At 42.2% G+C, this 16,844-nt stretch overlaps 1 protein-coding gene across 1 annotated transcript in view; it reads right to left on the bottom strand.

Annotated features, from left to right (window-relative positions):
* FGD5 (FYVE, RhoGEF and PH domain containing 5) overlaps positions 1-16,844 on the bottom strand; it is a 145,906-nt gene that overhangs the window by 53,553 nt on the left and 75,509 nt on the right. The window contains exons 4-5 of the mRNA XM_019536536.1: positions 15,078-15,136; positions 14,932-14,962 (exon numbers count right to left, since the gene is read on the bottom strand). Of these exons, the coding sequence (XP_019392081.1) occupies positions 14,932-14,962; positions 15,078-15,136 (90 nt within the window). The remainder of the gene's footprint in view (positions 1-14,931; positions 14,963-15,077; positions 15,137-16,844) is intronic.

Here is a 16,844-nt window from a genome sequence, read left to right as displayed (position 1 = left end):
AGCCCCAGCCCCAGTCCTAGTCCCAGCTGCCTGTCTCACTCCTGAACACTGCTTCCTGCTTGCCCGTGGCCCCATCTCATCCACCCAGCCGAGTGCACCCTGCTTACCGGAGTCCTGATTCGGTTCCCAAGGAGACCCTACCCACCTGCCTGCTCTGTCCCATGCCCCGGTGGTCAGTGCAGGGAGAATGGGCTGAGGTTACTGGGCAGTGGGGCTGGGGCTGGCAGCAGCAGCAGAGACTGGCAGCAGCAGTTGGGCAGAGTGAGGCACCATATTTAGCTGCTGCACTGCCTCTGCACGCTTGGGAGCAGCAGGACCGGGTGCACATGCCACGGTCCGGGCTACCCCCCACGCCTGGACCAGGCAGGACTGAAGGACCTATTACAGGCCAGACAGAATCCCTCGGTGGGCTGGATCCAGCCTGCAGGCTGCATTTTGCCCACCCCTGGTTTAAGTGGGCTCCGAACGCATGATCACTCTGAAACGTCTTACCACAGAGTTTTCAGGGAGAACTGCCAAGCCGGACAGAGTAATTGGGATTATAAATCAAATTCCCTAATGTTGTTTCTTCTCTTCCTTTGATATGGATGCTTGTTGACTTTTGCTCATCTCTTTTGTTTTCCCAAAGACTCTAACTGTAAATATGTCGAGGTAATGCTTTGGGGGTAGCCAGGGAGTGCATCTTTTGAGAGTGTATGAGACGCAAGGCAGGAGATGAATTACCCAAACTGCTAAAGCCATGGGTTAAACCACCTAAATGGTGTTTGTTTTATGAAATTCTGGCAGCCAAGTTGTAGAAATCAAAATAAATGCAATGGTCCAAGAGCATCACTACTGTAATGATATTGGAGTCTATACAATTACACGAGGGTTGAATTTGGGGTAAGGCTGTGTGAAGTGTCTAATTTTCTCATAAGACCATTAAAAAGCTCTAGTGGTTTTTCCTCCTGTTTTTCTTTACTTCAAGTCTACTCTACAGCCACAACTTTGAAGTCTCAAACACACGCTTCTTCTGTCTAATGTAGTGTTGTGTTGCTTAGTAGTGCTCAGTCCTGTTGCCTTTTCAGGAAAAGGAAAGTGATTCTGTGAGTCGCCTGTTAGGCAAAGTATTATATGTAAGATGGCCTTGTTGCATCAAATTCATCTACTAAATTCAGTGGATATAAGGACAATAATGGATAAATAGCATTTTTTTTCTGCTCAGGGTTGACTAGAAAACAAAGCTACCTTGAGAAGCTACTTTGATTTATCACTTCCAGATCCTCTGTGCTCCTGCTGGTAGGTAGGAAACTATGACCTGAAGGAGTTCAAAGTCTGAGAAAATTCTAAATGGCCAGGCAAGGGGCACGACTGCGAAACAATACTCCAGCACATCACTCTTGAGTGTTGCTGCTGATACTATCGAGAGAGTGCCTAGTCTAGAAATACCTGCCTAGTATTTCTGAATAGCCTAAGAGTATCCTAAGGAACTGTTTATAGATACAACTGGTGTTCTTGATTTCCCTAAAATGGATATATTCAGAGATAAGTCTGAGCCAGGCAGCTGGGTCTTCCTTGGTCTGGACCAGGTAGGACTGTTGCAGTAGAATTTCCTGCTTTTGCCAATCTGGTCTTGACAGGCAAAATAGCTGGACTGCACATTTTCTGTGAAAATAAATGAGCAATGGAGAAACTGGCAGCACACTCCAGCTGGGGATGAGTGCAGGAGCTGGACAGCCATACGGAATCACTTAAAGTCATTCGGAGCCTTTTCCAATCTTTCCTTTGCATCCCAATCAACAAGCAAGTGTCTGGAGTTTTTATTGCAGAGGGAGAGAGAGAGAGATGGAAAAAAATAATTGAAAAGCCAGCTTGAAAGACCTCTGTTAACTGTGGGGTCTGAAAACTTTTGATGACTCTTCACAGAGTAGCAGCTGCAGGTGGGGAGGTTGCAGAGCTTCCTGTTTCATAAAGAGATTATCTGTCCTTATTTGACCTTCCTTTGCTTGTGTGTGTGTGTGTGTGTGTGTGTGTGTGTGTGTGTCTGTGTGTGTGGCTGTAAAGTGAGGGGGCTGCTGCATTAGCTGTTGTCATAGCTAACTAGCCCCTTGCACACATGTGAAGCCAGCATGGGGATACAGCAGCCTGGTAAGTCACATAGACAGACACTGAAAAAAACTGTTTGACCACAGGCGATCCTGCTTCTTTCATTATGGTTCTCCACCCATAAACCTCTCCTCCTGCCCTGACTCCAGCATCGTTTTTGTCTGCAGAAATTTTGTACTGTGGAAGTCTCAAAGACACACTAGCAAACCAGATGCTGTCAGGATGGGGATTGTTTACTGGTTTAAATATGTACCTAGCATCCCTAGGAATCCTGCTGGGAGAGCTGGGGCAAGAGTTGTGAAGCATCAGACCAGCAGGCCTGGTAATAGAAACCCTGTCTTCACAGAACAGGTTCAATTCAGGCACAATTAGATCTTCCTTCTTGCACACTTCCCCATGAATGTGTATTAAACTTGGCCCACATCAATCACTTTTAGGGACAAAACAAAGTTCAATCTCCACAGTTCACTGTACTCATCTGCTGAGTCTTTCAGCAGTGCTGGCTTTTGCGATGTGGCTATTTGCACACCATGCTACAACCCCCTTAGTGGTGACTTTTAAAAAGCATCCATATCACAAAAGCTATGATGGTCCACATTGGGAACCTTGGTTGTAATCTAAGAGAAGCCTCAGATTAAACGAGCCATTGGAACTGAACTATTCTTCCATTCAAAAAGGCATATCCTCCAGGAATATGATGAAAGGGCATTTGGTGCACCAAAAAGGTACAAAACAGGAAGACAAATGGTGTGAAGACTTAAAGTCCCTCACTGTGTATACATGATCGGTACTGACGGGAATGCATGAAAAGAGCATACTGGGATCTCAATACTGGGAGTTTCTTCACGAGGCTCTACTGGAGCACGCTTCCCAACACAGCCATGCTGTCTGACAAGTCCGGGTCCCGACATCAACGTTTAATTCTTATGTAGTGATGTTGCAATGTAGTGTAGCAATGTTGTGTTGCCCACAGATCTTCTACCATTTTTGTAATAAGTCAGCCAAACCTTTATCAGTTTTCAAATGTCTTCTTTAAAAGTGGTATTTAGTGGCACCTAGATTCATGGATTATAAAGCCAGAGAGGCAACTGTGGTCACTACATTAATCTACTGTATTAATACAGGCCATAGGACCTAAATTAATTCCTAATTGAACTACAGCACATCTTTTAGAATAACATCCTAACTTATTTTAAAATTGTGGAGAATCCACCACCTGATATAAAGGCTCTATTTCATTGTATCCTGACAGCAATACATAGGATGAATAGGAGGAGCTGTTGAAAGTACGAGAATATAATTTCAGTGAAGGCTTCAGTGAAACTGTAAAGACAAGACGATTCATCAGTTAACTGGAACCTCACTGGTATCATGCGGCACACGAGATTATACAGCAAGGCATGGTAGTGCTCATGATGGAACCCAGGTCTGCTTTCTACCAGCCCGCTGCTTTAACCAAATGACCAAAAGTTGTCAGCATGCACCATTTCAGTACATTCAAACAAGCTGTGGTTTGCTTTTCAGTCAGAGGCAGACGCATACAATATCCTAATGGTGTGAGCAAATCTATGCTGTGTGTATCTTTTTTTCACACGCTACTGTGCAAACAGTGAGTTATTATTAAAAACAACATTTCAGGGATCTTTTAAAAAGACACATTAAAAACATTCTGTGCTTGCCTATTAAGCCCATTCATCAGGAAGAAAACTGCAGCTGTTTTAACAATCCATGAGAAGGTGATTCTGCTGAGTGAGTTAATAGACATGGCAGCAAGATTTTTCCACTCATAGACTGTTTCCTGGCCTTCTGCCCCACTGTATGTGGTGTGGCCAAATACTCCCTGAAAGGAAGCAAGGGCTCAATAAAAAGAAAATGCTAGGGTCGTATATCTCATTAAAAGATGTCATGCATCTTTTCTCCAGTTCTGAAGCAGCACTGGGTAGGCTGAGATTCTTTCACTACCTGGGAATCCCACTCCCCAAAAGTCAAAGTCTGGACTGCAAACTTTTATGGCCAAAAAAGAAAAGTCATCATAATATTTATTTAATTATGTATCTGTCTGCAATCCCTTTCCTCCTTTGCTTTCATAGCTTGGCTGTGCCCCTGGTATTAATGAGAATTGCTGAGATACCGCCTGAAAACCTGTTGGCTCCATTTGTATCCATCCAAGTGGTCTGGAAAGTTTACATATTAGAGATGCGCATGAAAGGAAGACCTTCCATAAAGCCTGGTAATCTCCATTTATAAATGCCCACAAACTCTGAAGATGACCCACTCAGTTTTAACATAGGTTACATCCAATAACTCGATGGGCCAGATCTTTAACTCCTGTTAATCAGTGTAGTTGCATGGATTTAGAGTGCTGCATTCCTTCCAAACAGCTGAAGAGATTATAGTTGTGATCTGAATGCTGATGAAAGGAACGGGATTAACACTATGGAAATCTGAACTATTCTTGCTGGAGAACTGGTACACAATATTCAGCGAAGGAGCAAGCTTCTTTCACCCTGAACATAGAATTCTATGGGGAAGAGAGAAGTGTATTTTCTACAGTCTATTCACTCCTTGGTTTCTGTGTGGCAACAGCCAATTAATGCCACTTGTAGCATACACAGCAATTCACATGTCACAGGAACAAAACTCATTTTGCAAACTTCCCCCAACAGCCGTCAGAAGCTTCGTCAGCCCTAAGTAAATTCAGCTCAGGGATTCTCCATCAACTTTGTAGGTGTTTCCTCATGTGATTTTTTTTTTTCATCAAAACTTCAAAAAACTGGCCAGATCTAATTATCAAATCTGTGCCCTAGCTATATGATTACAGCATTGATACTTCTATCACAGCTATTCCATTCCATTCCAGGTCCAATTTAGTGCCTTTCTGGGTTCTGCTAATTGAATGAATCTGCTAACCTTTAAAAGTTTTTCAGTCACTGTGAGTACCCAGGTTGGAAAAGGGAAATAATTCTAAGGGTTCTTCTTGTCCGTTTTGCCTGGAAAAGGATACTCTCTGTGATTTACATATCTCAGATCTGTTTAAGTAACTGATTATAATGTTAGAGGTTGGTTAGCCAATCTAAAGAACCATCTATAGAACTATATCTGTCCATTTTATGCCACAGAGGAACAAAAGAATAACCACCTTCCCACTTCCGGCTCAATGAATTTAATTAATCATTAACTTCCTACGTGATTATCATTAATTATCAGAGTAATTATTTAATAGTAATTGTCGGGGGAGCCAGTCTCCTAATGATTAATACCAAAAAATGAAGCGTAATAGTGATCTCTATAAACACCCATTTCAGAAAAAAATTATGCCATTGCTGAAAGTGCTAAGTGCCTGGAAAGCCATTAATCAAAGGTAAAGTGCTTTTGCAGTCTCAATAACTCTAATCAATCATGGCACCTGAAGGTCTCCAAATTCATCATCTGAAAATCACAGCCAACCACATAAGGTACCAGCCACTGAATCTGATAATTTCCTGCTGGGTCAAACTTCCTTAAAAGAGGCATGAACTAAAGCCACTCACTTCCAGGCTGTGCTCCTGATGGCTGATTCCAGCAAGAACTCAATCTTGTCTTCAGCTATGTGGGCAACTGGACCTGCATGTACATTGTAAAAACTGCCCTACTGCTTGCACATGTATGTAAAAGCAAATGACAAGCTGGGTAGGTGGTACACCTTCACTTACAGCAGTCAGGCATTAAAATTTGCTTCCCTGAGGCAAATCTTTTGCCTTTAATTTTTGGTGCATACATACATACGTACTTGTGGTGTGCACATATAACACTTTCCACCTGAGGATCTCAGAGAACTTCAACGTTATTCATGAACTGAATTTCTCAGTACTCTTGTGAATAAAGTATTATTACCTCCAGCATCACTCTGATACTACCCTGACAGAAGTCTTAGAAATAACTAAATTAGTTAGCTTTTAAAGAAGAGGAAAATGAAGCAAAGAGAAGCTATCAGAAAAGCAAAAAGAATTAATGGCTTTTTTCAATGGTGCTTACATTGGCAATTCTCAGGAAATATTTTCCTAGGAAATGCACGCACACAATCTCTGAGCCTTAATATCTGCTGAAAATTTAGGCTACATATATTTTGGACCTACTTTACTTATACTTATGTTACTCTATGAGAATCTCATTGACTTTTTCAAGAGTATTCATAGAATAATGAACTACTCAAGAAGAGGAAACAATCCAACTCCTCATGTTTATTTGTACATATATACACAGCTGATTAAAAGGTGGTATAGGTATACAAAAGAGCACTAATAATTACCATATTGTTTCACATACAATACACACCCTTTTTTTTTTTTCTTTCCCAAAACCCAGCTGCTGGAAATCAGAGTATGTATTACATATGAGACATATGATAAGAGCTGTCCTGCTGCTTCCCAGCAAAAGCAAAAGTAAAGTCTTCATGTCATCCACAGAGAGCAGAGCAATGACTATGCTCAGCTGCTACTAGTTAGTTGCTTATTACAAGGGAAGATATATTTTTTTTTCACTCTTCTTTTCAAAAACAAGGAACATGTCTTATTCTAGGATATGCTGCATGTGAGAAACGTGGAATTCACTTGAGTAGTAGTTTTAGGAGCCGTGACTTTTGATATAATTGTGATCCCCTGGATTTCATCTTGTCTAACAGATCATCATTAAAGATTCACTTATAAAAATGCCCCAAACTTTGTTCATTTAACAAATTTGCACATCAAGCCTACATTAGATGAGAGGAGATTCCTACGACACTGGGCTAAGTTTGCTTTGGTGCAGGATGCAAGCCATCAAATGCAGCATTCCCCACTAGTATGCTAGTGACGAATACTCAAAGACCAGTATGCAAGCTAGTTACATCTCAAGCATTTTGTGGTGTTTTTTTTTCCCCCTCAGGTTTCTACTATTTAGCTCCTGTTGGGCTATAGCATTTAACCTTCTGTGACTGCAGTCAAATAGAACAAAATTGTTATCTCTACTGCACTAAGCAACAACCTCAGGCAAGGGATGAAGCCAGCAGGAAAAGCTACTTGAGATGCTTATAAATTCTTTCCGTTGAGGTATTAGTGGGGTTTTGTGCTATCCGAAGCTCTCACTGCTACTGGAAAATAATGCAAGGTAAAGCAATTCTGGTTGAATCCTGGATACCTGCCTGTTTGTCTCATGCACAGATAGAATAGATTATGTTACATTAGAAAGAAAGTCAGGGAGTTTGAAGGGAAGAAAAGATGAAAGAGAGATGCTGGACTAAAGACTGCTTCAAATAAGAAATCTTGCAATGTGACTGCCAGTATCACGCAGGGAATGCTAAGCAATCACTTAATACATCATCATTATAATTGTGTTATTAATTCTTCTGGTAGAGCTCATTGCGTATGAGATGCTGCTCCATCATAATGGCAGTTATGATCCCTGTATCTCAGCCATGTAACTGGGTGCAGAGAAAGAGAGAGAGAGAGAGAGAGAGAGAGAGAGACAGTACAGCACCAGAATAAAGAAACGGGGAAGGTGATAACCAGCAACAATATTACAATGGGGTTTGGTAATGCAGGTTTAACTATGTAGATAGATGGGTCAAGAGTTTGTACTATTCCAATTCCTTTTCAGTCTTGCTAGATGTGGGAGAAGCTTCATAAGTGTTCCCTGTACAATAGCGTGCAGGGTTGGAAAGGTGCAGTCTGGAGCAGCTGAGCAGAATCTGCAGCTGTGCATTTTCTCCTACCTACAGGACCTTGGACATTAGGCTGAATGGGCTGGAGCACCTTCAGGTGGTCCCATGCAACTCCACTGTAGCAGCTGGGCCACCAGGGCGTGAGTTGCAGCCTAGAAGGCAAATGGGATGGCAGGAGCCAGCAGAAGGTGCAGGAATGCTTTCAGCCACCTTCTGCCGGATAACAGCAGGCATCCTCTTGCAGGTGCACTGGTGACATAGCTGTGCTGGCAGAAAGAAAGGGCCATGTCTCTCTGCCAGGGAGCATTGAGGGTAGGGACACTCAGTTTTTCCAGTGGAATGAGCTCTCTTGGGGGCTAAACTCTGTTATGCAGACCAGGCTTAAGTGAGGTATGTAAAAATGATCTTGAAGAACTAGTCCACAATACAACTATGCCTAGTGCTTTCCTATAAGTCTCCAGGACTATTCTGTTTCTGGGTGAGATCTGTGAGCTTTCCAATAGAGAAGGGAAATTGAAGGAACATAACAGAAAAAAGGGGGGCGGGGTGGGAATGAGCTGACCGGATACATGAATGGAAAACTGCAGCTGTTTTTCACGACTCTGTTCCCAGGTGGAGAAACTAAAATTTCAGCTGCAGAAGTCATTTCTATACACGGAGAGCTTTCCCCAGTTCTAACAAAACTCCTGCCTTGTTCTCAGACTTATGGGCTTTACAGTTGATAAAGATCTGCATATTCAAGAAATCGCCTCATGTTCCTATACATACAGTTTTCCTTGCCTCCAAAGGATATTCTTTCAACAAACAAGACAAATATTGGGAGAAATCATTCAGCCCTTGGAAAGAGCTAGGGGGAATGTAATTTAGAGGGCATGAAGTTTGTCCAAAGTCTGCACACAAACTGATCATAACAATAGCCTAAACTGGAGCAGATTTCCACAGCTACCCTCCCATCTAACATGGTGGTGTGGCCAGCAGGGCCCAGCATGTTACAGGATGCAATGCTCCAGTTATTCTGAGCATCTGTATTGTATTCTGAGCAGATCTTCATGTTAAAACTGAGAGCAGCCTTGGGCTTCCTCCCATTATGGTGTGAGGCACATTTGCCTTGCGGATGGCACTTTGGGGCATCCTCATTATGCCCATCAACTTCCCTCCTGGTCTTGAAATGGAAAATGGCACCTCTAAATTAAAAAGCAGCCCATCTATGGTGGCAGAATGAGTGACCCATGCACTCCACTGCAGTGATCCTCTGAAACGTCTCATTACTGAGCCCAGCACAGACAATGCCAGATGAACGGCAGGAAATTCTGACTATTGCAGCAGACACAATTAGTCTCTTATCCTGCCATTGCTGGGTACAATCTAGGTCAGGGACCCTGACCTCAGCGCATGCACACACACACAACACACACACACACACACACACACACACACACACACACTCTCTCTCGCTCTCTCTCTCTCTCTCATCCAAAATGCTGCAATGAATTCAAGAACTGGCAAGCTGAAGTGTGCACGTTTTGAATGCTCTATTAGTGGGGCTCGTTACCAGGAAACTGTCCTGGTGCCAAGTGTGCTAGTGTGATTTTTTTTTTTTTAAAAGGGATATACAGAATGGTCTGACAGCCATTTTGCCTTAGCTTTCCCACTGCAAAAGCTCTCCAGCCCATACCGAATTATGTTCCCACTGCACATGAGGAGAACAATGAATAAATAAATAAGGGGAAAAAACATTCAGCCTAATGAAAGTGAGGACTATTGTTCCCTGACACTCTGCCTCTTTATGCTTTTGTCAAGGGTTTCACACAGTATAGCGGGCAAACTAGCTCTTCATTTAGACAGGCTTCCCCATTCACTAAAGCATTTCATTAGGAAAATAATCACTTGATTGGTTCAACAGAACTTGGAACGGTCTCCAAAAATCTGTGGCAGAAAAAAAAATGCCTCATCCAGTCACTCACTAGATGATCTCTTCCAACTTTTTCCATTTTAATAGTGATTAAGATATCATTGGGTCATTCAGGGTTTAGGGTCAGACTTTTTTTTGTCCAGAAATTGATGAGTTGGGTTTGGGGTTTTTTTTGGTTGGTTGTTTTTCATTTCTAGACCCTTCCCTCTCCTCATCTCAGAACTCAGTTTTTAGAACCAGCCCCTCCAAGTCACAAGAAATCAAACCCCCAAATCTAGCTGCACCTTAAAATATATAAGGCATAAATTTCCCTTACAGTTTGATATCTTGAAATAGTGGGGTTTCTTGAAAGTCTCCATGTTTCACAGACTTGGCTGGTGGGAGCTGTGTACTCTGTCGGGTAAAACCAAACTGGTCGAAGGAGAGAGTCCAAACAAAAATTAGTCTCCTACTCCTTCAAGCGGGGAGTAGAGTTTTTAGGGAAGGAGAAAGAGTTGGCTGTGAAACATTTCTGCAGTAAATGTAAAAGGAGGGGAAAAAAGAAGCCAAATACAACTTGGATTACATAAATGTGTTAATAGATCTAAGTCACTGTGGAAGTGGTGAGGAAGGCAAATAAACATTTTGGAAAAGAGTGCCCAGTTACCAAGAGTCTAAGGGCATCTTTGAAGCGGAAGTACCAGCCTATTCGGTCTGGTGTGAGCCCTCTAATGAACATGCTCCGGAGAACTGCATTACCTTGGAGTAGGCCAAACAGCAACTCAACCTTCAGATCATTATCGTGACTACCATGCCAACTGATACAGAGCTAACACAATGTTTCTACTCTTTCAGTTCAATAGCAGAGTGGGCGTCTGGAAATGTCATCATTTTGGCAATCAATCAATCTATTAAACTCACTGCTGAAAGGCCAAACAGATTCTGTTATGCTGAACGAATCACAGCCCCGGCTGAGGCTGGAAATGATATGGAAAATGCTCCCGCTGCAGCCTTAAGACAAAACCCTTCCTCCACAAAAAACCACCCAGGGTGTGGCTTGGTTCTTAGTTTTTATTACTGAGATGCAGGTTTGTTTAAAAAAAAAAAAAAGTATCAGACTTTAAAAATAGTGCTTTCAAAATGTTTTGCTGAGCGAGTGGATGATAATAAAATGAGCAAGAATAGCTTATCTCAGTTGAGATTTCTTGGGGGCACCTTCCATTCCTCTTTCCTTGGGCAGTACCTGCATGTCTTGAGGTAGCTGTGAGGGTTTGTACACGCTAGATTATTTGCAACCTCTTCAGCTGTGCAATGTAATGTTGCTCCAACCTGTGGTACACCGCAGACTAATGTTTTCAGCAGGCTTAGCCATTCCCAATCATATTTAAATACATAAAGAGGACTATGCCTTAGCCATTATTATTACTTTATTTTTGCATGGTGGTTACATCTCAGGCCTCAGTCAAGGGAGAAGACCCAATGGTACCAAAAAAGACCAATCCTGCTCATTTAATCTCACAGTCTTAATCCATGACAAGAAACAGCATGTGGATATAAAAACCAAATGGCAGTGGGGGAGGATAAGGTAATGCCAACATGAACATGTTTAGTATAACAAGCAGCAGTCAGAGCATCCCCACTGTCTAGTCATTTTGAGTGCCACCTTGATGTGATCTCCAACAAACATAGCAGCAGCAGAAGCCAACTGTGAGGATGTTTGCTTGTGAGTAAGTACCTAGGCATTGAGGACAGAAATAAGACCACCAAACTCATTTCACAGTAACTTTCAAAGCCTACTAAGCTGAGGAGGATTTGAACTAATGACCAACAAGTGAGAGAAAAGCCTCTTCTGACAGATCCCTTCTTTCTTGTGCTGTTTCTTTCAAGGATCCACTTATCCATGAACTCTTCACAGCCATGAAATGAATCCACAGAACCAATGAAGAGGTAACTGCTAAACCCAAACTAATAGCTTCCCGCTGACAACAGTCACCTACAGTCTTTGGACTTTAAAGGAGTAGATATTTTTATGAATAATGGAGGGGCACATTTCCAGTGTGAACAAATGCCACAAACTAAAGCTAAGGAGATGGCACTTCACCCTGGGAAGAACAGGAACAGTCATTTTTTTTCTGTGGCTACTGCCTGGGATGAACACTATGATCAGGGGACAGCTGGGACCAAGGTGAGATGTAGATGCACTAATTCTGGCTTTTCTCAACCCTTGGGTGTTTGACTTTATAACCTTCATAATATTTTAATGTGGCTTTTGTGTGCAATGTTACTAAAAGGAAATAATGCCAACTAACTAAAACACTCAGCTGAAACATCTCACCACTTGAGCTTGCTCACAGCTGCAAGTTTAACATCAAACTTGTGGGCTTGGGATCGGTTCAGTGAAATGGAGATGGTGAGGGGGACAAGAGAACCCTAAAGTTTGGAAGCCCATCTGGAGTTGTTAAAAATGTCTGGGTGCCAGGCTTTGGTGTGGGCACACCTTGCATTTGAAATCTAAATGTAAAATTCTTCCCCTGTTGCTGTACATTAAAAAAAAATTGCTATAATAAAGCCCAAAGGGAAACGCACATAATGAATCCTTCAGGATTTTTTCCATGAATGAGTGGATGGCAAGAAAGACAATGAAATCCCAGCTGAAGATCATTTCATACAACATTCAGGTACAAACCCAACACTTACATTGAAACCAAATGAGCGTCTCCATATGAAATTAATGAGAACTCAGAAACTCTTCCAGCATCCTCACATGGCTATCACAGGTATCCTTTCTCGGCTGTAATGACATTAGCCAGCCGATCCAAGTCTTATGTTTTAATCATCATGAAAACGTGGCCAATTTCCCTCACATCTTAAAACATAATTTCAATATTGGCAAACAAACCTACCGTTAATGCTACACAGTTTCTGCAATATACACTGGCTGTGTGGAAACTATGCTAGTTTCTTGACAGGAGAACAGTAAGTAGTTTAAACTTTGGGGCCAGATCTGGAAACCCTTCTTTGTTTTCATTTCCTTATGCCTTTGAGCCAACGTTGTGGCGCTGAAGTAGATAAAATTAGGCTGAAACAGAGTTTTCTCCTAACCAGTGAAAGCTGTTATTTTTATGAGAGTTCTTTTTATTATGGATTACTAGTGGTTAGGAGTCCTTCCAGCTGGAATGGTAACCATTGGTAATCCGCATGACCATTTCTAAACCCAAGCCTTTTAACATAGGCATAAAACAAAAGCCTTGTCCTCTGGCACAACTACCAGCACAGAGAGGAGAGACAAAAATGACTTTTTCTGTTCTTCCCCAATAGTTTTTGCTGGCGCGTGTTGTGATAACACCCAAATAATTCATTTACAACAACACTGCCCTCGGCATCAAATTCAGTTTTGGAGCCTTATATGGAATTCTTCCAATGTATTAGGGAGCCCATTGTCCCAGAGGTACATTCCCGAGGCAGTGTGGAGATACTTAGAAACCATGGGCTGAAGAGGTGTCAGCTACACCCTTTTCCAGGGTGTGGGATATGTTTTTCCCAATGTTGGACCCAGCTCTGCTGTTGCTCTGCTTTGTATAGGGAATCTAGCAATGCAGAGGACCAAAGGACAGAGGCTGACTTGTCCCTTCATGATGGTGCAACACAGAGAGGAAGGCTTCTCTGTCTTCCTCCCACCAACCTGGTGCAGACCAAGCCAGTCTGGTGCTCTGAAAACAAAAGCATCTCCTGTCTCTCATAGCTGATGAACTCTGCTCTTGATATCCCTTGTGTTCAAGCTGCTGCTTTTCTCAGTTCTTCTAAGAGAGTCGGGTTAGGTACACCTTGTTTCCCACCCCTCATCTTGGTACCAGGTCTACAGTGCAGAGCTTTATGGCTGAAGTGAACTTTAGTTGCCCATTCAGCCAATAAGAGGTTCTCTCGAGGTGGCCTTCCTCCTCTTTCTCTCCAGAGAACAAAGCCCAGCAGCAGTAACACAGAGGCCTCGCTTATATAGGGAATTCTGCAAATCGTACATTTTCCTGAACTGGAATTTGTTCTGGTGGGAACCCCTATGCACACAGGACAGGGAACTAAATTAGTTTTTACCAACTTCTCCATATCATGAGAAACTCTCACTAAACAGTTAAGCCTGTTGCAGTGTTCAGCTCCCAGTTGGCAGGCCCATCAGTCTCCAGCTTCTAAAAAAACAACTGTCTGCAAAGTGTTGGTCACACTGGAGGTGGCTCTCCTTTTGAGTCTGCTGTCCAAGCCTGGGATGACCTATTTCAGCTTTGGCAACTTACCCAAGACAGACACAATAAGGAGACAGCAGTGCACTGTTGATCTCATCATTTGGTAGTTCATGAGAGACATCTCCCTCCATTGACTGATTTCCCAATTCCATCAAGACAACTGTCTGCTATATCTAGTATTGTCAAAGGGTTTATTCCTCAGTGGGTATGCTCTTCTCTATAGACAGCTCTGGTAGCCATTTCCTCTTGCCTCTCAAATATGAATGAGACTGTGGAATAGTTTCTTGTGTAGTAGTGGAAGCCCCATTGACTGGGACGCATAACTAGTGTGAACAAAACACTGGAGGATTCGTAATACAGAGCAGTCCTGTGTTAGCCAGGAATGGCAGGGATGATTCCTTAGGTGTTTTGGTCCTTAATTTCTATAATGCTGGGAGCAAAACTCAAGTTCTGCCCATACTGACTTTACCCTGCTACCTGCATCTGTTTGAGGTAGCCATGACCTTATCTATCATGTAACTGCTCTAGCCTTGCATCAGGCCATGTCTAGCTGTAGTAGCTGGGTTTAGTTTTTCCCCTCACTCAAAAAGCAAGACTTAGGGGGAGCAAAGTCAAACAGGACCAAATGCTAATTGACACAGGCCCTCTACAAGCCAGATCACTAAATATCACAGTTATTTTAGCCTGTGTTTTCTCAATGTTGAAATGTCATTCCTTTCTCAATCATAATATCTCAATCCTCCTCTGAATTGCTTTCCTTCTCTTTCCTACACATTCAATGTTGTTCTTTAAAGGAAAAAATACCCTCTGCAAACAAGCCGTTGCCCTGAGGCTTTTCCTATGAAAACTCCAGACTTCTGGCATCTACAGAAAGAGCAGTTTATCAAATGACAGATTTCTTTGCAATGCCTCAGCAAGTGCTTCGCAGCTGTAAGCCACTCCAAGCAGAATTCACCTCACTCTTTTAAATGCTTTTTCTGTCTCCTAAATTATAGCTAAGTAAGAGGGTAATTAGGTTTCAACAATTAAAATGATTTACTTACTGTATGTAACAGCCGGAGCATCTCCACGTATCTGTGGAAAAAGACAGAACATTATTAATTGCCACCAAGCTAATGCTGAATGAAGCAGGGGTGGAGCGTGTAACTGCATTTACAAAATAACAGCCAGATGATAATGATGTACTCACGTTTTTTCTGAAGACATCAACTCCTGGGCAATGAGGTGAGCTCTGGACTGTCCTCCTTTCTGTTGAAAACAAAATCACAGGCATTAGGAAATCTCCCCTTCCAAAAGAGAAAACTGTAAGAGCCAGAGAACTTATTCAATTTATGTGTTCCTTGTATTTGGGGCAAGGACCAGACATTTATTTTGCATTGGAGTAGTGCGTAACTCACTGCTCCATGGGTCGGATTCACTGGGGCTACTGAAACATGAATACATAAATAACGGTAATATGCTAACGGCTGTAAATGCTGACAGGCTGTCAAGGTTTAAAATGCCCTATCTTATCAAAGTCAGAAAGAAAACCTCCATTATTTCCAATGGGCGCAAAATTTGGCAGAAACACAGACAGATCCTAACAGCAGGAAGGTAATTTCAGGACTGACAGGGCTGATATGGTTTGTTCATTACATTCACTTGCAAGAAAAAAGGGGCTAGCTTCTTAAAATATAGTTATATTCCAAACAGTTCTGACTGCTGTGCAAGCTGTGGAAGCAAAGAAGTCAAAGGGCTTTATTGCACACTAAACAAATTGACCAAATTAAACTGCAATAAATATATCAGGAAAACAAACAGCACGTTATTAAAGCAAATAGCATCATTTGAGAACACAGCGGCATGCGCTTAATTGGCAGAGATCTCAGAAGGCACGGAAACCTGCCAAAGAAGCAATGGCAATGGTTCTTAGAGGCGCGAAAGGCTAATTATGGTGCTTCCTTTCTATTTCATGAATCATTTTAGAGGTACAAAATAGATAAAAGCACAGAATCCTTTATTGAAAAAGAAATCTTATACTAAAGCTACCAACTTGGTTAGCAGCTGAAGTAAAGTAGGCAAGTAGCTTTCAGTGATACATGCAATAGGAAATGGCAGAAGGTAGGGCAGGGTGGGACCTTAGGCTAACTGGTTCAGAGAGGCATACTTTTTTGTAGGAGACAGTGTACCGCAGATGCTGACAAAGTAGACTCATGCCTACAAAAGCTTATGCCTCTCTGAAGCAGTTAGTCTCTACGGTTCCACCCACCCTACCTTCCTCCTGATTTCAGACAAATATCTCTTTCTACTAATAGGAAACCAGAAATTCCTTCTCAGCAGGCAACATCAACGGTATCAATTATAAAGGCCAGGTGTGTCATTAATCCATTGCTGTCTAAAGTTCCAGATCTGAATGCCATCTGACTTTGGTAAAGTTTGGATTACATTTGAACTTGCAGCAGAAGTCTGTCTCCAATATTTACACACTTGTGATAAGAGAAATGTGAACAGTAATTCCCCAGATTCTCTAGGCCTTTTCCATCTCTGGATGTATAATCTTGTGACAATTGACATCTCTACCTCCAACATCTCTGGTGCTTTCCAAGTCAGGCTGGAAATAGGATAATAAAGGTTTAAAAAGCAAAGGGAAGGCTGAAACATTCCCTGGAAAGTGATGGGAATCTAGCAGTGTGGTAACTGGTGCATGAAAAAACCCAGTTGTGAAACTGACTAAAATGGAACGAACTAATTTGATTTCCATCCCCATTACTCACAAGTAGCATACGGGGGAAAATCAGAGTAAACGATAAAGTGCAAGTTATGCTTTTAAAATTTCTCCAGTTTTCATACTTTCATTGCACAAGTAAGGATTGTTTTACAAAAAGTTAGGCTTGTTATTTTCATAGATTTCATAGACATTAGGGCTGGAAGGGACCTCGGGAGATCATCGAGTCCAGCCCCCTGCCCAAAGGGCAGG

The sequence above is a fragment of the Crocodylus porosus genome, unplaced genomic scaffold (genome assembly GCF_001723895.1).
Source record: "Crocodylus porosus isolate Cpor-Errol unplaced genomic scaffold, CroPor_comp1, whole genome shotgun sequence".
Taxonomy (NCBI): Eukaryota; Metazoa; Chordata; order Crocodylia; family Crocodylidae; genus Crocodylus; species Crocodylus porosus.
Note: the sequence above shows the minus strand (reverse complement) of the source record. Positions and strands in the feature narration are given on the sequence as shown.